Genomic DNA, 20,405 nt, shown 5'->3' on the forward strand with positions numbered 1-20,405 from the left:
GAGAGCAGTTGAGTCAAACGCCACTCTCCGCTCGTATAAATCTTTGAACCACAATGCATGATGGGATATATTGCTCAAATAGTGACCACCGGCTGTACACTACTTGTCACAATGCATTCTGGGATACAATGAGTGGACTATTTAAGGTATGATCACACACAGACACCAATACAACATGTTGTATTCACTACATAGTGAATAGGGAGTGATTCTGGACACAGCCACAGGGAGGGGAAACACACAAAGCCAGGAAATTAACACTAGGGGAAGACCAAGGGCAGCAGGGAAACTAGAGATAACACAAAAGGCAATAATTACTAAATACAAACAGGAAACACTTAAGACAAGAGTTGGGAATAGAACAAATTGGGAAACACAGGGGAACTAAATGAAACAGGAAACAAAAACTACCAAAAATAGATTTGAAATATAACTCAACAATAACACCTGAAAAAAACAATGACGGGGCGCTGGTGGCGCAGTGGTTAGTGTGCGCACCCCATGAATGGAGGCTGTCATCTCAAACGGGCGGCCCGGGTTCACTTCCCACCTGTGGCTTCTTTCCCGCATGTTGTTCCCCACTCTCTCTCCCTGATTTCCGACTCTATCCACTGTCCTGTCTATCCATTAAAGGCACAAAAATCCCCCCAAAAAATCTCTAAAAAAAACAAAACAATGACAATAGTAATACAAGTTACTTATAACAATAACTAAGAAAAACTTACTCTAAATAAAACAAAAAGATTAAAAACAAATGTAAAATGTACAGTATTTGATTGGTGCATAGAGTTGTGTATTCGCTGATACCTGTTCCCTTATTTTAGGTTGCATAGGAGGCAATTCTGACACTGGAATTGGTATTGGAACAACTCTAGTAATATTTTTGTTTTAAAAAACAAACACAGGTGTGTATGTGAGAAAGTCTCCCTCCACATACTGTATACAAGAACTAAAACAAGAGAAATTCCATTTGCTTTAGAAACATCAGGGAGCAATTAGAGAATCTGTTAAAAGTCAGAAAAAACATTTATCAAAGATAAAGTACTCGCCTCAAGAGTCCTTTGAACACAAGTTTTATTTGTAAAAATGTATGGTTCTTCTACACCAGAAGGCAATCAGCACTGAGGACTAGTTTCCCCAGCATCTTTGTTTTCACACCTCCTGCTGCTCTTTATCCGACTCTCAGGTCTCAAGAGGAAATAAGAGGTGCGGAAAAACAACATAGCTTCTTCACCACACACACTGCTGACATCCTGAGATTATAAGAAGCAACACTTTCTAAGCTTCCAGTCAAGGTTCCTGTGATGCCCATTTACAGTGAAGGTTGACTTATCTAACAATGCCGGCAGAAAAACAATTCATGTTGTAAGCTTCCAGGAACAATAGCACCCAGATTAAATGCAACAATCTCAAACCTTCAGCTCTCTTTGTAACAGATGTAAACAGTTATGCCTCTTCTACTGTAGGATATAAATAAAAGATGACATCTGAGCTAATGTGTTTATCAAACCCTTCCAGATGTGAAGTGCTCAGGTCGTTTCTTTTGATTACAAAAAAAACTGGAAAATGTTGAATGAAAGGAAAGTTTTAGGAAAGTGCCCTTCAGAGTAACAGAGAGTTTTATGAGCTACCTGTCAATAGTAAGAGTATTACCCACAGGAGATGCCAGTCAGCTCGGCACCTTAACAGAGACACCAGTCAGAACACATCAAAGAAGCTAGGCTATGAAGTTATGCAGAAGGGGCCGTTTGTACCACAATAATTTAGCTTATTTTAAGGACGAAACTAACAAAAGTCAATGCATTGTAAGCGTTCGCTCTATTTAGATTATTCCCATCGCCATACATAGCTTCAGCAACCACTTTGTCTTTTGCTGAAGACCATGTACAGTATGTGGTGCGCTAACTACTTTAGCGCACCACATACTGTACATGGTCTTTAGCCTGCAACACAATGATAAGCTGCTCAGGTCTGAGGGTTGCGTTTTCTAACAGATACAATCAAACCTATAATGGAGCAATTTTGTAAGAATATATCATTTTAGCCTTACTAATATGCAAGTCCGAAATAGTATACTATTCTCTACAACCTGGTTATTCATAGTTTATTTGATCAAAAAACACATTTTTAATGTGACAGATACAGTACGTATAAGTTTAACCATCATATCAGCCGCCATATCAGACTCTCTCAGACTAAATGAGCATAAAAGCCTCTGCTCTAGAGTGTCCAACACTAAAACGTAATTATCATTGCACTATTTTCTGCAACATCACAACACGACTTGTGTGCATCTGGGCAGGTCAGCTTCTAAAGCTTTTCTTTTTATAATCTGGCTTTCTCAGAACCACATTATCCATCTTATCACCTCTTGACTTTCTTGGAGCAGAGGGATCCACCGATGTGAACAAAAGTAATTAATAAACCAATGTTAAGCTTGTGTTTCAAGTCGGACACAGAGGGGTTAGAAAGCATGAAAAGTTAATATGTTTGCTAGCTTGTTGATCCTCCCTTTTGACTTAAATTCCGAGCAACTGTTTAATTGGAAATATAAATGACAATAAATGCAAAGGTACCTGATACAAAAAGTTTACATATTGTTTTCAGTGTCGTGACTTGACAATGTCATGTCAAAAAGTCTGGTCTGCAGCTTCATATCGACTGCCAAATCCGGTTCGACAGACTCATCTCCGAGCCTGGTACACAACCCTACAGCTTCCTGAGTGAAAACACACATGAGGTGCAGAGTGGAATTGATTTTCTCCAGACAGCATGATGTGTTTTAGGCATCAACAGACTGAAGAAGTGATTTTAATGACTCTCGAAGCATCACATGGGCGGCTGCAGCTCAGGAGATAGAGATAGTCATAGTCATCCGATCCCTGGCCCCCTCAATCCACATATTGAAATGTTCTTTGATAAGGCACTGAACCCAATATCTGACCCAAAGGTATATACTTTGGTAAATGTGTATTGGGCTGCTTTCAAATCCCCCCAATTTGCCTTACTTCTTTATTTCACACACTTGTTAAGAGTGTAGAGAGAAGGGTCTCACGTTATTTTGGGGTTATCTTGGTCATGGTCAATTGCTCTCCAAACAGAGTTTTTAGATCTAAACAAAGTGGTAGAACAATATTCCCAATATGCTTTGCAAGCAGAAAAATATTAACAATATTGTTTTTTTTACATCATAAAAAAAATCATGAAACAATCAGATGTAATGGAATTAGCAATTGGATCAGTTATAAACCATTTCAGAATAATGCAGGTTTCCAAATAAGTTTATGAATTTCCCTCACAATTCCATTTCTTAGAAAAAGTACCCAGCAAATGGTAGAGGTGGGGGAGGGGGGATCAATACAGCATAGTATCCAGATATTTTGCCTGGCTATATTATATCGATTCATGGCCACCAAATATGTTTTTTGTAATTATTATTTTGATAGCCAATATGCTTTTTAGATTTTTAATTGAAAGCTGAAGGGGTTGCACAATTCATTCAGTTGCATTGTTAAAAATGACTGCAATTGTACAGTCGTCCATACCTGCTTGCGTTCAGTTAAGTTCAACTAGACTGAAATACTAACAGTTCAGATTGTGAGGTGCACACAGCCTTTAACAGGGTTTTTACTTTGATCACAGTGTTGGTCAGGCTGTGGGTTTTACTCCCCTTGTGTAGAAATAAAAAGATTGACGTGAGATGAATAGACTGAGAAGATTTTCATATTTGACAAACAGTTCTTAATTTACTTTAATTTTGTGGATATAATATGCAGTTTAAAGAGTTAAATTGGCATATATCAGAATATATTGTATCGCAATTCTAACGCACATTGCAAAACGTTTAAAATCGCAATAATATCGTATCAAGACTCAAGTATCATGATAACATCGTATTATGAGGCCTCTGGTGATTCCCACCCCTAGCAAATGGCACTCAAAACTAGGCAAGCCAAAGGGGTGGAATTGGGATGTGTCTGTCGTCTTAGAACCTTAAGTGTATAAACTGCATTGAGTTTTATGCACCATGATGGTCAGTAACTAGAATAAAGCTTTATAAATGCAAACCATTTTGCAAATTGTATCATTCCATGAGCATTGGTATTCACAACTGTATATTTTACCACACCTGTCTGCTTTGTGGGGCTCTAAGGAGAAAATAAGGTGACAGCAGGGAGCCCAGTTTTCTCTACACGGAGTAAACACATGAAGGAGTATAATTCTCAGTGAGATGATCATAAACTGCTAACAGAGCTACAAGACCATATTTTTAATGAGCAAGATGTGAAATATCTAAATCAGAAATTGTGTCCAAAAGTCAAATTAATCATGAGACATTTTCATGGCTTTTCCATAACAGCCCTGCAACTAAAGCTTAGACGTCATGACGTCTTTATACATTCACACTGATTTCGTTAAGGCTAAATGTGTCTTAGAATGTGAATTCACATTGGTTTATGGTGTTGCAGAAGCATGACGTGTAGAGAAACAGCAGGAGCCACACACACACACACACACACACACACACACACACACACACACACACACACACACACACACACACACACACACACACACACACACACACACACACACACACACACACACACACACACACACACACACACACACACACACACACACACACACACACACACACACACACACACACACACACACACACACACACACACACACACACACACACACAGCGCTGCTCTCCCCCGCTGGCTCTGCCAATCCCTAAAATATCATGCCTTGAATGGGCAGTCTGAATAGAGCTATAGATTGAAAAGAAAACTTGAGTACATTATGTGAAATATACAAAGTTATGGACTTAAGCTATTCAAAATGAAACACATGTTTCATTCATGCTTTCTTCTGAATCAATGTAGTACAACGTCAGTGGGTACATTGCAAACAGAAAGTTCTAAGCTAATTAGGACAATTGTTAATTGAATACATCTGCTAACAAATATGTCTAATCTGGTAAACATAAAAGCCCTTGTTGAGCTTGAAAGCAGAAGAGAGGGAGATGGTTAGTTACATAAATACAAGAATTGTATTTCAAAAATAGCACTAATCCACTCCATTTTAGGTGTGGTGTGTCCTACACTTCTATATTATTATCTCATATTTCTGTTGTAATTCATTGAAAATGAATCTATTAAGAAAAAGAAGACATCCAAGAAAAAGACCATGCTCATAAAACTAGAGTTTTCCAATACATTGCCCATCTATTCAGGGTGACATCATGCAAACAGGAACAGTTATTGGCTAATTGGGCATAATGGGACCAGTTGGCTGAAATATGAACAAATGTCTGAAATGGTCAAATCTGGCTTGAAAGAGTTAGATGGCAAGAGTAAGGAGACATTAATATGATTCATGAAATCATTTTTTAAAAATACATGTTGATAATAAAATGGTTTTCATACACTAATATCATTTTGAATGACATTTAGTGAGCATATAACATTTATGTTGAGTAATAATAATTTATTGAATGACCTTTCATGATCTGTTTAATTGTACATTTCAAGTGTTTTCTACTTTTTATATTTTTATATTCAATGTTTTTAAGGTTGAACACTTTGCTTTAAGTTACTCATGCTGCTCTTTTTTTTTGCACTTCCTTGAATACATAATGCCCCTTCTTTTCTTAAATATTTAACATGTGATTGCAACCTCTGCCTGTACTGTATCATCCCCAAAATCTCTTGGATCTGAGAGGCAGATGATTATTTACATAGCAATTTTCACCGCTTGTGTGCCAAGAAATAGAAACTCAAATGAAGTTTTGAATTCATAAATTATGCAACTGATTGCTTAAGCACTTTTGCCTCCTTTTTTTTTGCGTTTGTTGTTCTTTAAGTTTGAGTCTGCCATCACATCCAGTCGGAGGAAATTGCTTTCCTCAACAGCAATCAGGGCAAATACACAACAGATTCCATGTGGAAGTGTCGAAAGGAAATGCAACACTCAGTGAGTCTTTTGGAAGATCCTGTGACAAGTCCAGTTAAAAATACCAGCAGGCATGTGCACATAATGTGTAACAAAATAGAGTCTGACTCACAACCAGGGTTTATTCTCTCTTTAAATCACAGCAAAGTATACATACAGACTGAATGTGACTCTCTGTGGAAGGTTTGTGTCGTTAAAATGTGTTTCGTTAGAAAGAAAAGCAATAATCTGAATCGTACTGTATAAACATTTTGGATTGTTTTGTGCCCCTTATGGCATTATGTTAAAAAATGAAATGTCATGACTCCTAAGAGCTCCAGCCTTTGTTGTTCTTAAAAACAAAGTGAGTCACAGGAAGAACTCCTTCCCGGGCACAAATCGCCTTCACAGTGGATGCAGTGACATATGGAGCAGAAACTGGTTATTTAGAGCAGGCAGTGGCAGATCTTTGCATTAATTATAATAATAGTCACAGCAGAAGCAGCGGTGAAAGCATTCATTTGCCAGAAGGCAAAAGGCGCACATCCTTTTTTGGAGCTTTTAAATACACCTCTGTCTGAGGTGACAAATAAAATCAGGATTAGTTTTCATCAAGTGGGTAATGAAGATGGCCAGAGTTAGTTATATAACCTTATAAACACCAATAGATGTGGTGGAAGGCTCTGCCTATAAGTCAAACTTTTGAGTTGAGATTTTTTTTCAGAATGTCAAGCAAAAATGTAGCCTACATGTTTGAGAGAAGACAGTCAAAGAATAGATTTTAAAATACTTCTCAAGGTATATAAAGCACAAAAATGGTCTTAAGCCAAAAAAATTAGAGCTGCAGGTTTGTTAATGTCAAATTGCTTCTAATGCTGTTAATGTTCTTAATGCTCTGTTTTTAACTCTCTAAAGTGTTGCGCAAGAAAGTTTATCTGGCCTTGCCTTGAATAAGGGCGGGATCACACTGGCAATCCATATCGTGTCTAAGCACACTTCACCCCTAAAGTCCAGTTCGTTTGACCAGTGTGATCGCTCCCTACCTCAAGCACGGTACACTTCCTTGGCCATGGCAAGCTTTCGGAAAGGTTTGCTTCTACACGGTACAGTTCATGCACGAGCACAACGTTGACTGCCTTTATTATGGAGATATATGGATTGTTCTGGCTGTATCTGACTAACAGGACTCAAAATATGCCACAAAGTACCTGTCATGTTCTCCCTGTTGTTCCCCGATGTGCGGACGCGGGTTTGACCGCGAGTCTTTTATTTTTTTACATTTACTCATGGCTGTATCTGATTGAAAAAAAATGTGCCGTGCAGGCCAGCGGGGGAATGGGTGCAATCATGCTTACGTACGGTACGGTACAACCTTGCTAGTGTGAGTCTAAGTAATAAAGTCGTGGTGTAGTTTCAAAGCAGAGATAATTCAGAGTAGATTTTAGGAAATAATTTCTGGCATTTATGTCCTTGTTTTTTTCCACAGCACTGCTGCTTTAAAGAGACCAGTACAGTAGCTTGTCCTGACTCTATTCTCTCAAATCTGAGAAGTGATGTGAGCAAAGATTATGAACGATTGTTTCAACCCACATTCAAAAAAACAAAACAAATATATTAGTGATTTTATTTACAAGCAACTTATCTTCCTAATTTTCTGACTTTAAAAGGGCATTTTAAATTTGCTTTGTTCCAGTATTACCTTTGACTTAGCAACACTCATCTGGCACTCATCTGCCAACATCTGGCTACATCTGGAAACACAGATGCCTCTCCTTTGTAAAATCTGTAGCAGTTATGTTGTCTCTATGTTGGTAGTATACTCTAAGTGCTGCCAACATCTCTTTCAAACCAGTCGAATAGAAATTTAAAGGGACTTTGTGTTTCTTGCTTTAAAGCGCCATCATTGTTATATTGCTTTCATTTTGTTCAGAGGGGAAACAGAAAATAGAACATCTTCACTCACCGTATGATACCGGAAATGTTTTCCAATTCTTTAGCTAAACCTGTGTTGCATCACTTTTGTTGTGGACAATCTGTGATGCAAATCATTGTATAAATATAACATCACAGCCACTTGTGTAATAAGGATGTGACTGTAGCAGCAGCTTGTTATCAATCAATCAATCAATCAATCAATCAATCAATTTTTATTTGTATAGCGTCAACTCATAACAAGTGTTATCTCGAGACACTTTACAAAAAGCAGGTAAAATACCTCACTTATTGCCATATTACATATGAACTGTGAGAAAGGCAACAGTGGAGATGATGTTGGTTCAAAACAGCACAGCAGGTGCCATAGCACAAAAATGAGTTGTCGCATTACCAACACAAGTCAACACTTGACTGTGTAGTAGGAAAAAAGCCATATCAGTAGTAGATGCAGTAGTAGGTAGGCATGCCTCAGTCTAAAAGGGATAAAATGGCTATTGGCAAATATGTGGTTGTGTATGCTGATTTATAATTTTGAGGATTTTTTTCACCCTGTATGTGTCCCAGCAGCAATATATTTTGTATTTTTGCATCCTACCTTGTGCCTGGTAGTCCTTTGGGATTTCCGGGGGTGCCTGCAACAGAGCCGATCTGCGATACACCACATGGACCCGGCCCTGGTCCTCCAGCTCCTGAGCTCCTCTCTCAAGCGGCTCGATAAAGTACTCGTCTGAGTCTGTACGAATCATTCCAGCCTGAAACACAACACAAGGTCAGTGAGAGTATAGAGATGGTTAATATACAGCCGTTGAACCTGATTCTGCACTAGAAGGACAGAGGGTGCATGCCATTTCTGGCAACTTGCTGAGGAAAATGTAATTTCATGTATTCACTAAAAGCGGATTTAGACCTCTCAATGCTGTACCTTAATCAGCTGTGATCTTATAAGCACCAGCAATTATGTTAATAAGGTCAAAATTCGAGATCATTAATGCAATAAGGTGGGGAAGGATTTTCAAGGAAATCTTTCCTTGCTGCATAAATTTACATATTTATGCAGCAAGGTTCTTTAAGGTCTAAAGATTCTTTAAGTCTTTAGGCGTACATCTGCGGAAAATTAAATCCATAATTTCTCTTTAGCTTACATGTACATAGACAGTTGGCAACAACATGACACTACCTATATTCTAGTACCAAAAACCATGAAAAGACAGATAATGCCATTTCATGTAACTTATTAGAGAGAAAACGTCCTAATTGCCTGCTTAAATGCATTTTGGTCTCTTCTTCTGACATAAATGTTTTTCTGCTTCTTTTCCTGAAACTTCCAATCTATCTGCAAACAGCAGGTTACCAGAAGGCTGCAGGCGGTAATCACAAAAGCTTCACATCATTTGTGACACACTGGAACAAAATGACTTTGTGATCGCTACCTGCCCCCTTGTGATTTTCTGCAATAAGAGCAAAGTCATGTCTGTGTTTTAGGGGGACAATGTTCATCATTTTGTTTGCAGGACAAACAAACTGAATAGGTAGATCATCAAATCACAATGACAAACTAGAACAGGTGTGTTAGTTCATTCTAAAGTACATTAAATATAACACGGCTATGACTTAAGAACAGGAGATATTTCTATTCTGAAGCTTTATCTTAGCTATAAGCCATGAAGCTAATGGATTAAGGCCAATATCTTCTAAAGTCAAGTTGAAATAAATATGATTTCACAGTAACTGTAAGACTAGAAAGCTAACCAGCTTTTCCCATTTCTTTATTCAGCAGTTTACCAGTCTTAATTTTTGTCATAATTTTCAAAAAGACTGAAAAAAATGTTTAATTTCCATTGTAGTATTAGATGTCCGGTTTGTTTTATCAAAGAGCAGCACAACGTCCTAACAAAGCTTAAAAATTTGCAATTTTGTTGAATCACAGAGCTAAGCTCCGAGGGAATTTCTTTCAGCTCTGTCAGTCGCTTCAGCTCCTCTGCTGCCTCTCTCTGGCCCCTTCACTATTACTGTAACTGTGCATATCGGGCTCAGCGAGCGAGATGCACACTGAGCTCATTTCTAACTCCCATAGTCCCATATCAACACGCACAGCCCCACCACACACACACACACACACACACACACACACACACACGACTCTAATTTAGGTTCTTATTCAGGTTTACATGTAGCTTTGATAGCTAGCGACTGAGTCTCCCCACTGCCTTTAATAAACACATTAACAGGCCCTTCATGTCCCGAGGTTACGCTGCACAGAGATGAACAGTCTGCCTGCGATATTAAATTAAAACGCCCTGCAACCAAATGAAGTCCTGCTGCAGGGGAGGAAAAACGGTTATAATTTATAACTGGACATCTCTGCTTTAACATGTGGCTTGCTTGCAGCCCTGGATTCACCTGCTTACTTCCAGTTACTTTGAGTTACACCCAGTGTTTCTCACAAAATAAAGATTGTGTATCCTTGCCCTGAAATAGCATATTATTTCTTCTCATTGTTTTGGAAACTTTGAAATTTGCAGCAATGCAGCCTGCATGTTTCATTGGTGGTCCATTGCAACGTTTTAGACCTGATGCCCAAATTAACTTCAGAGGTAATATCTAAAAATTCTGCTTTTATTTGCAGTAATCTGTAGGCGTGAGACTGGATTTCGGTATCTTGTTCTGATTTCTGTTCCCAAAGTCATCAAATAGCTCTCCAGCTAGCATTTGCTGTGAGAAGAAAACATACATGGTATGCACACTATGGCAAAGCACTGAAAAGAAGGTATTGCCTGGAAGTCCTTTGTTGCTTACAAATGGCTACATCGCATGGCTACATGGACATCGCTCCCAGTGGTTATTTCGACATTATACAATGAATGATGGTTCCAAAATTGCCTCCTCATGTTAGCCTGAAGAGTGCCTAACAGTCCTCCTTTCAAAAAGTCCTCCAAACAAAATAACAACAAAATAGGATGGATGGATGGATGGATGAAAGGATAGATGGATAATGCATACTCTAATCCGAAATCCACAGGAAACATTATGAGGATCCTCAAGTTTCTTTTGTAATGCAAAGCCTTGGATGTTTGCAGCATGTAGTGAGAAAACCAGAAACATCTGAGTGAGCTCTTCTTTTCTTATTTAAATTGAACTGAATTCTAGATTTGACAGCTATGATGAAAGCTAAAGGTTATCACAGCATGAATTGATGGGAATCAAAAGGAGAATACAGAATAATAGACATTCAGTGATCCTTGACAATTCTTCCTTATCAAAGAGAACAGCATGTCCTGCAGAGTGATGTGAACACACTGCCGTCTTTCAGATACAAAAAGGAAAATTCTTGATTTTATAAGTAACAATAAATACATCTGATGTATTTGTCTTTTTTTTTTCTTCCCCACTGCATGGAAAAATGTCCAGAAATGTCAAATAGACCAAATGAAGCAAAAGCAGTGTTGAAAAAGTTCATGTGAGGAAACATTTTACATTTCAAATTTATTCCGTGTTAACACGGACATAATTAAAAATATGGATTTGCTCCATGGCTTATTATGCAGATTTATCTCACACCAGCAGGCATCACTTGCAAAAACACACATTATGAAAATAGTGTCTATGTCAGCATACATTTTTAGGATGTAATGCAGTTTCCCTAGCCATGTACCAATTATAACTTCCCTGAGAATACAAATATTCCGAGGCGAGACCAGCAGACTGCCACACTCCTGCTATAACACACACAGCCTGATCCTACCACTTAGGTGAATTACTTGTATATACTTTATATATTCATCTTACACCTTGATGGACTCCTGGCTGGCAGATAAACACACTCAAAATATGAACATTGTGTTGCAGCTTCACATACATGATTCCAAAGATATAAGAGCCAAGAAAAAAGAAAGGCTATGTATCAAATGTTGATGAATTCAGTGATTATTTAAGCTGCAAGAAGTGTTGAACGTGCTTGCACTTGCATGACTAGGATGATGCACTCTGCTGTGTACAGTATAGCTTTATAGACTTTCCTGTTTTTGTGCATTGTCAGTGTGTGTGTATATGAAGTGTACTACTAGTACCATTTGCCTTAATAATGAAATTAATTAAAAAAGAAAGATTAATCCATTGCGTTGTTGTAGGTGCTGGGACCATTTAAAGCCATAACTCCCAAGAGCTGCCTTCAGTAGGCCATGCTCACCAATGTAGCGTCAGTTAAGCTGTAACATTTCTTTAAGAATGAAATGTGAGGCCAATGTCCAGTTCTGTGTTTCCTGTCTCACACATAAATTAGGATGCTGGCTTATTAAAATGTTTCTTCAGGTCCAGGTGGGATTGTGAGGCTCTGCACACAAACTGGCAGATGCGTAATTGGATAAAAGTTGTGATTCAGAGATGCTCTTTTACTCTAAGAATTATTTGAACTATATGAAATTAGCTGAACACTTTCTTGTTAAAAGGCAAACAGAGGAGTCCACATCCAACTTTTTAAACCAACGTCATGCAAGAGTGTTTATAATGAGACTGAGAGCTAGCATTTTAATATTGATCAAAGCCACTCCACAGCAGGACATACAATCAAAAGCTCTGTATTTCACTTACACAGCAACTAACCCTTTTACTGAATGATGCTGGTTTCAAAATAGGTTAGTTTTTTCATGCAGCTCTCTGGGATCAAAAGTGGGCTACAGAGCAAATATCCTATCAGTTCAGTAGATACTGGTTGTTTTAAAAGTTTTCCGAAGTTTTAATCAAAGTTTTTATCCAAGTGTGTCAAATGATGAGAAAAAATAGACAAGCAAACAGCTTATTAAGTTCATACATTTTATGTTAATAGAGAAAAAAGAGACCAATATGTTGTTTGAATAAGAAGCAGCAAGAATGGAAAAAAATTCTCCCGTCTAAAAAAAACAACCCCTCTAGTTATCTGTGTCGACAAAAGGAAATGCAGAGCTCTCACCTAATCTTGAAAGAATTGAGACGGAATGAATTAGATACAGCTGTCTTCAAACTATTTTTTTCATAAATCATTCAATTTGGCATGAAACGGCATAACTCTCAACCTAGCTCTTTTAGGTTAACACTCTCAAACAGTTAGTGTATGGAGCTTTTTGCAACATTTATCTTCCTCAGGGGCAGGATGCGCAGAATCTAGTTTAGCTTTCATGTTGGATAAAAAAGAATGCAAACTAATTTCCTTTCAAAATTGAAATGATGAATGTCCTTTTATTCGTTTATGTAAGTAAAGGTCCCCCTTGCTTCATTTCAACATGTCTGACTAAGGTATAAGGCAGGGGTTTGTCTGAATTTCTATTATTAGAAGAAATGTTGAAGTGCAGCAAAAAGTCATTGACAAAATACCAAATATGGGAAACAGCTATCAATGTGTTGTTTTAGCTCTTAAAGCCACAAAAACACTTGCAACATGGCGACACCTTGCCATGGACAGGACTCATGAGGCGGTACTGGTCAGTACACACCAAGATAAAATGCTTAGAAACCTCCCCACCCCAAAGAAACTTTTAATGTCCTGCAGCCAAATTGCATTGTTTTACTCCAGCAGTAAGATGGTTCTGAATGGCACCAAAGGGACAATTGTTACTTGCAGAAATGAACATTTATCATGTTTAGCATATCTTCTTTATTTCCTGAAATCTGCATTTGAGCTTACTTGTATTGCACATAGCGCATTAAAGAAGCAAATCATAAATGTAATCTGACCTTTGAGGCCATTTTCAAATAGTATTCATCAATTACTTCATTGCATTGAGACCTCTGTGAGCATAAGGTTCATGTACAGATACACCAGCATTCTTTTCACCAACACACTTTTACATCAGCAGGGATGTACGGTAGGCAGTATTCATTAAATGCACATATTCTAGGTAGATTACATTGCATTGTGGGTAGTTCTATTGCATAAATGCAGTTGTAAGGTCAGATGATAACATGTTGGAGGTTTGTGTTGAAGTGTGGGAAGCCACTGAAGCAGTATTTGATGCAACACACCTCTCCAAACGGTCACCCTTGCTCTGTTTATATCCTGAACTCGCTGTAACCTTCAACAAGCTAAGAGGAAATAATTTCAGTCTCGATCAAAGAGCTGGACACACAAATAGCGCACAGGCAATTTGTCTGGTCTCTCTATAAAAAGAGTGGATTTTATGATTCATCTGCAACTTGGCTGCAAAAATTTAAATAATTTTAGGTGGAAGCCTCAGTGAACAAAATACAGCAAGTCCAACTATATGCTCCCTAGATTTAGTATTATGGTTTTGTAGTACATCCAACAAAAAGTAAAGTATGGCTGAAGTGGTATTATGTGACGGAGGTGTCCAGGCACTTTTAAAGTCTCTCTTACACAGACAAAGATAGACTGATAACCATTATTTCATGGTGTGCAGCAAAAAAATATTATTAACACCCAACCACCAAGACAACAGATTAGGATTTCTTATACGGCTGTGTTGAATACCTCGTTCTGATTTGTTGTAAGCATTATACGGCCTGTTGTTTCTGGACATCACATAGCAGAAAAAACATCAGTGCTATTTCCGCAGCACTGTTTTAGGACTCACACCAATTCTAAGAAGAGAAAAGAGCCCATGGGCTATATATTAAACTAGGGACGAGCAATATATCAATGTTTTTTAAGATATATGAATATATAAACAAGATATAGGGTAAGATCATTTCGTTTGTACCGATAAAGTTTATTTTGTGTTACAACGTTATATGTTTCGTCTATTTCTCTCACTGTCCGACCCCTTTCTGTCCTTTGACAGACACTGAGCAAAAAGACGCCTGCCTAACAAAATGAGGAAATTGGGTAAATGTGATTCAAGTTTATCCTCCAGTTACTGTGAGAGAGCCACATCTCTATAAGTAAGGGTCTGCTGTAGATAAATAGCTGACCTTGCAATGATCTAATTAACCAATCAGAATCAAGTATTTATCAAAGCTGTATTATAAAATCACGTATTTCAAAATCCATATTTAGCATCAACTTCTTTCCAGGTTCCCTATAATAGTCAGAATTGTACAAACAGCAGATTGTTATAACTCCTCATAGATTACCTTCATAACCCTCTATGGTTTTCCAATATACGACTCACTTGCTCTACATTATCCTTAATGTTTGTATTTTAGTGTAGAAATATAACATAATGCTATTTTTGTTCAGCTCAGTCTAGGGTAGAAAAATAATGACCAATAAAAATGAGCAGAAAACTTCAGAAGAGCCCTTTTTTTTGTTGAATCTCGTCTCCAGCTCTGGAGTGAATTTAAGATGTCACATTGACCTTGCATTAATAAAAAAAAAGATAAAATATGAGTATTTTTAAAGCTGCATTAAGGACCATATACATTATGCTTTATAACAACATATGAGAATACACAAACAAGGGTCCTCATTTTAAAATCACTTTATTTTTTCTTCTCTATCTTATGAATTCTGTTTCCTAGTATTCAGTAGGGTTGAGGTAGGAATCAATTCAGCGTAGTGTAGCAATATTTTGAAAGGCAATATGTTATCAAAACACATTTGTTTTGGAGCGCTGGCAGCGCAGTGGTTAGTGTGCACCCATGTATGGAGGCTGTAGACCTATCAGTGGGCGGCCCAGGTTTGAATCCGACCTGGGGCTCCTTTCCCTCATGTAATTCGCTACTCGCTCTCTCCATGATTTCCAACCGTATCCACTGTCCTATCTCTCTGATAGAGGCAGAAAATGCCCAAAAAATAAACACTGATGTTTTGTGATAGCTTAACTAAAGTATTTTATAATATCAAAAATGTTGGGCCAGTAATGATTACATACGATAAGATTGGAAGACAGGATTGACCCCGATCCTTAGATTTGAAATGTCCTTTTAAATCGTTTTCACATATGCACTCCAGATAATATCTAGATAATTACAGGAGAAACGCTCCGGAGATTCTCCCGACCTAGTCATTCACATATGCTCCTCACAGCGGGGGACTATCCCTGTGAGAGGGGAGGAGGGGGATTTCCTGAGGTAAGACGTGACGAAAATAAACAACGCGGAAGTAGCGGCCGAAGCAACAGAGTCCGCTACATGACGTTATAATGAGAATATTTGCCTTTATATCAATGCTATGTGTAATCCAATGGAATGACAACATCCACAAAAGAGTGGAGAACAACATACTGTCCAACAGAAAACAGAATGCAGCCGTTTAGTTAATACAAAAGACACTTTAGGCAGTCAATGTATATAAACGTCACTCTCTTTCTATTGGCTTGAGTTGAAATCTCCGGAGTATATGCTGCTGCGTTCAGACATCAGCTCACTCGGATTTTCTGCGGAAAAAATACGAGGGGTCTGGCCCGAGAAACTCGGGGTAAGGACCGCGCGAAAAATGCAGCTGTTTGCGTTCACACATTGCGCACCTCCAGGTAGCCAAATCTCCGGAGTTTTTCAGGAGATTTCTGTATGTGTGAAAAGGGTTTTAGAAATGTCATGTCCAGTCAACAACTATTGCTCTTTGTAATAGTGACCATGAAGCAGAAATATTCAATAGGTCAGTGGTATCTTGTATTCTGGCTCTTGGGTTGCATCAGTAAAGTCCAGATGTGTCGTTATCTCAGCAAGATTCACATCTGTATGTTACAGAAGCTACTGTGACAGATACAGATTCAAATAGGAAATACAGGACAAATTCATGAAGAAATAAAAACAAGTCAATTTGATTAAGGAATTTCTCTTACTCGCACTCATCCTTATAAAGACAAGTCATTTGGAGGGCTGGTGGTATTAAATATTGAAGGACATACTTGAGTGGTCATATTCCCAGCAGTAAGGTTAAGTAATTACCCATGAGTAAGAGAACTTTCAGTGTGTGTGTTCTGGTGTTTAGTGCTTTCGCCTGGAAGCCTCCATGACTCAGAGGAAGTGACAAATCAAATGAATAACGTGTCCAAAAAGCTTCTTAACCACAGCAGAATGCAAGAACAACAGAAACACTGAGACTTAAAACAAGCAAGAGAGAAAGAACTGCAAAGAAGTACAGCTATATAGTTTATCTACAGCCATATCTGCTCTTGAAGATGATTTCAAAGTGAACAACAACAAAAACCACAAAGATGCAACATCACGTATGTCCTTTGTTCATGAGCCGCACAATCCCTTGAATCCCCAAGGAGCACATTTCCGGAGCTTATTTCATCAGTCAGACATATTACTGCATTGTGAGGGGAAAATAAATCACTCATAGCCTGCTCTGGACAGTTTTCTGGTCCATTTCAATATTCAACCCTGTAGTCAACAAACTCTATCAGCTGATTCACTGAGAACGTACCTGGACCTGAAAATACAAGAAAAATAATTATATAAAAAAAGTACTTTTTTTTTTTAAAGAGATGAAGAAAATAATAAGATTATAATTCACTCTCAATTCCGGGTCCTCTGATAAGTTTTTTATCTGTAACTTTACTTCAGATAACATCTGCATCAGTGCTCTGTTACAATGGAAATGCTTTCGATGACATGTCACAGTAGCTGTAACCATTTCCTCCAAAGCATTATGACTTAATAAAGCGTCATTTTTATTATCCATTCTATTTTAAAGGTCCCATATTATGCTTTTTCTGGTTTTATATGCCCTTTAGTGTGTTTTCCAAGTGTCCTGTGCATGTTTAGGCACATCTATGTGCAAAAATTCAAAGTCTGCGGAAATGTGGCTTCTCCTACCTCCTCCTGTTAGCTGTAGCATTAGCTGCATGTAACGCTCGGTTCTAGCCCCTCTCGATAAAAATTTGTCAGTCCCACGTCATTGTCAGTGTGAGATCACTGATCTAAGCCTGTTGGCTCGTTGTAGCAAGCCCTGCAGCTCATGTTGAAATTTCCGAGAAGCGTGCTGAGCAACTGACTAATAAGGACAGAGCGGATCGGCAGACCAATCAGAGCAGACTTGGCCCACGTGGGGTCTAACAGTGTGGGCTCAACAGAGCGTAGCTGACGGATTCAGAGCGTAGAGGGAGCAAGAAGGAGCAGTACATGAAAACAGACACTTTTTTCGAACTTTAGCTATTGTGAACGTACAAAAGTAGGTACATAGATTAAATATAAATATACAAACCCCAAAAAGGGCATAATATGGGTTTTTTAAAGCTACTGTAGGCAACAGTATTTCATTTGAATTTTGGTTATTATAAAAAGTGTTGATCATTGCATATCACTTACAATATGAAATAGAACTGTCCCTTTAAATGAAAAAGTGTCTGATCTGTGTCAGTGAGCACCAGTCCCTTTGTATTTAGTACTGATTTCAGGCAACGTTACAAATACTCTTTGACCTTTGAAAACATCTAAAAAAAATCCTTCTTTCCCTCTGCAATAACCACCCTAAACAATATAAAACAGACATTTTTAAAATGTGTTTTAACGCAAGTTGTGTTTATTGTTAGATCATTGTCAAAGGAGAATTTCTGTCGCTGTTGGAACAGACAATAAAGTCTCTCCATTCATCTATCTATCTATCTATCTATCTATCTATCTATGTTTTTAAAAACTCATCCGATCCAAAGCAAACAACCAATCCAGGTTATCTTGCGCTGAATTAGCCAATCCAAGTGTCTCTATACAAACTACCATCATCCGGCTTCTACATGACTTGTGTTGTCAGCTTGTGTTGTCAGCTTGTGTTGTCAGCTTCCCCTCTCTGTCGCTCACTCTCTCTCCTGGCCACAGTGGGACTGAGAGCACAACAGCTGTGCAGCACACACCAGTTACTACTTTTAACTTTTTTTTCTGGATGTATATTGATCGACTGTCACTCAGTATGACATAGTCAGACATATCTAGCTGTGTGGAACAGACAGTTTGCAGTGACAATGCTCTGTGCGAATGCTTGGTGAGGGGAAGTAGGGGAGTGATACTAGGTGGCAGAGAGAGAGACAAAGTTTTATTTTTTTCATTTTTATATTCATGTTAATTAAACTTTAGTAATAGTTATTCTTTTTAAGACTTTTGTTTAAAAGTCAGTGTTTATGAATGTTTAGATCAGAACTATCCCAACTGAGTTGGTCAAGGTTACACAATCAGATCATTGTTATTGTAATTTACTCAATTCTTTGTACAAACCTTTGGAGACGTTATAATTAAATTCTGTTTTATTCATGTGGATTATCAAATAATCTCATATATTCAGAGCCTATAAAATCTACCCACAACTGTTCCTAAGGGACAGCAGCTTAACTGGTAGATGGACGGCTTTTACACAGTCCTTTAAAAACTTTGATATGCAAAACCCCTAAAACTGACTCTATAAATCCTCAGGCCCTTAGCAAGTGACAACATCTAGGTTAAGGTTATATTTTTTCTTGCCGGTAAAAAAACAAACTGAATCTTAAAGATTGCTGATGATGCTGTTGGGCCATATCATGTCCATACCTGTCTACTGTGACCATGTTGAAGCTATTGTGTTTATTCCATTTAAAAAAATTGAAAATAGAGAAACATGGCTACAATGGTTCTGTTTCACTGTCTGCTGCCATGTCTATGATAGAAAGGCAAATAAGCTTTAAGATGCCAGCACTACAGGGAAAAAGGGGATACACACCCAGCAGAGCAAAAGCAATGTTGACTGAGTGTCGTCATCCTTGGCTTCTTTGCATACAATATGTTGCGTCTTCTTTTTTCATTGAGATGAGTTTGACTAAGTTTGAATCTCCAATAGTCCAATGTTTGACAATTCATTCCAAAGAGCCTCAATCAACTGCCAATTTTCACAGTTAAATTGCCTATTTTCTCTAAATAAATCATGACTCATAGCCTATCTTGGTTAAAATATCAACTTATTCAAACTTTTAATGCAATTCTCAAAATAACTTTTGTACAATTCATCAATCTCCTTGGTGTCTGCATGAATAAATCTACCTGAATTATTGATTTAAGCAGTATATACTCATGTTCAGAATGTCATTGGCTACAGTATGTCTGTCATTGTCACAGTCGTGTACAATTAGCTGAGTATTGATACATCAGAACAGGAGCAGGTACTTCCTGTCAACTCAGGCTCTCATTGGCTATTATAGGCCTGGGAACAGTGAATAGAAGGTTGTAACTGGCCAAATGAGGTGTCAATTGAAATGTCAGATTGCAGCCGCCATTTGAATGTATCTCAGTTGAAAGAATAATTAATACAAAATAATCATTACAGAAAATGCAGTGGTCAATCGGAAACAGTGGTGGCAAATTTGAAGCAATCCATAGATCTGTATGGATGTAATGTGTTTGGATGAAATCTTTTACTGGATTTAAATGACTTTTTTTTGTTGGAATATTATGATACAGTACGTAGAGTACAGTAAATCTTCAAATGGGGAGTCAAAATACACTAAAACTCACTACAAAAGGTTGAAATAGTATCTAATGGGGTGAACTTAGAAAGAGCCAATTTGACTCATTAATAAGTAGATTGCAGCAGAGAAATCAAGGATGTAGAGTGCCTTGCTCAATTGATTGTTCAACACATTCTTTGCATGATACCAGTCGGTGAACGAAGCTGTAAGACAAGAGTA

At 37.9% G+C, this 20,405-nt stretch overlaps 1 protein-coding gene across 1 annotated transcript in view; it reads right to left on the reverse strand.

The window, feature by feature from the left end:
• adamts3 (ADAM metallopeptidase with thrombospondin type 1 motif, 3) overlaps nucleotides 1-20,405 on the reverse strand; it is a 148,423-nt gene that overhangs the window by 105,326 nt on the left and 22,692 nt on the right. The window contains exon 4 of the mRNA XM_065947669.1: nucleotides 8,474-8,630. Coding sequence (XP_065803741.1) covers nucleotides 8,474-8,630 — 157 coding nt within the window. The remainder of the gene's footprint in view (nucleotides 1-8,473; nucleotides 8,631-20,405) is intronic.

Source organism: Labrus bergylta, chromosome 2, assembly GCF_963930695.1.
Source record: "Labrus bergylta chromosome 2, fLabBer1.1, whole genome shotgun sequence".
Taxonomy (NCBI): Eukaryota; Metazoa; Chordata; class Actinopteri; order Labriformes; family Labridae; genus Labrus; species Labrus bergylta.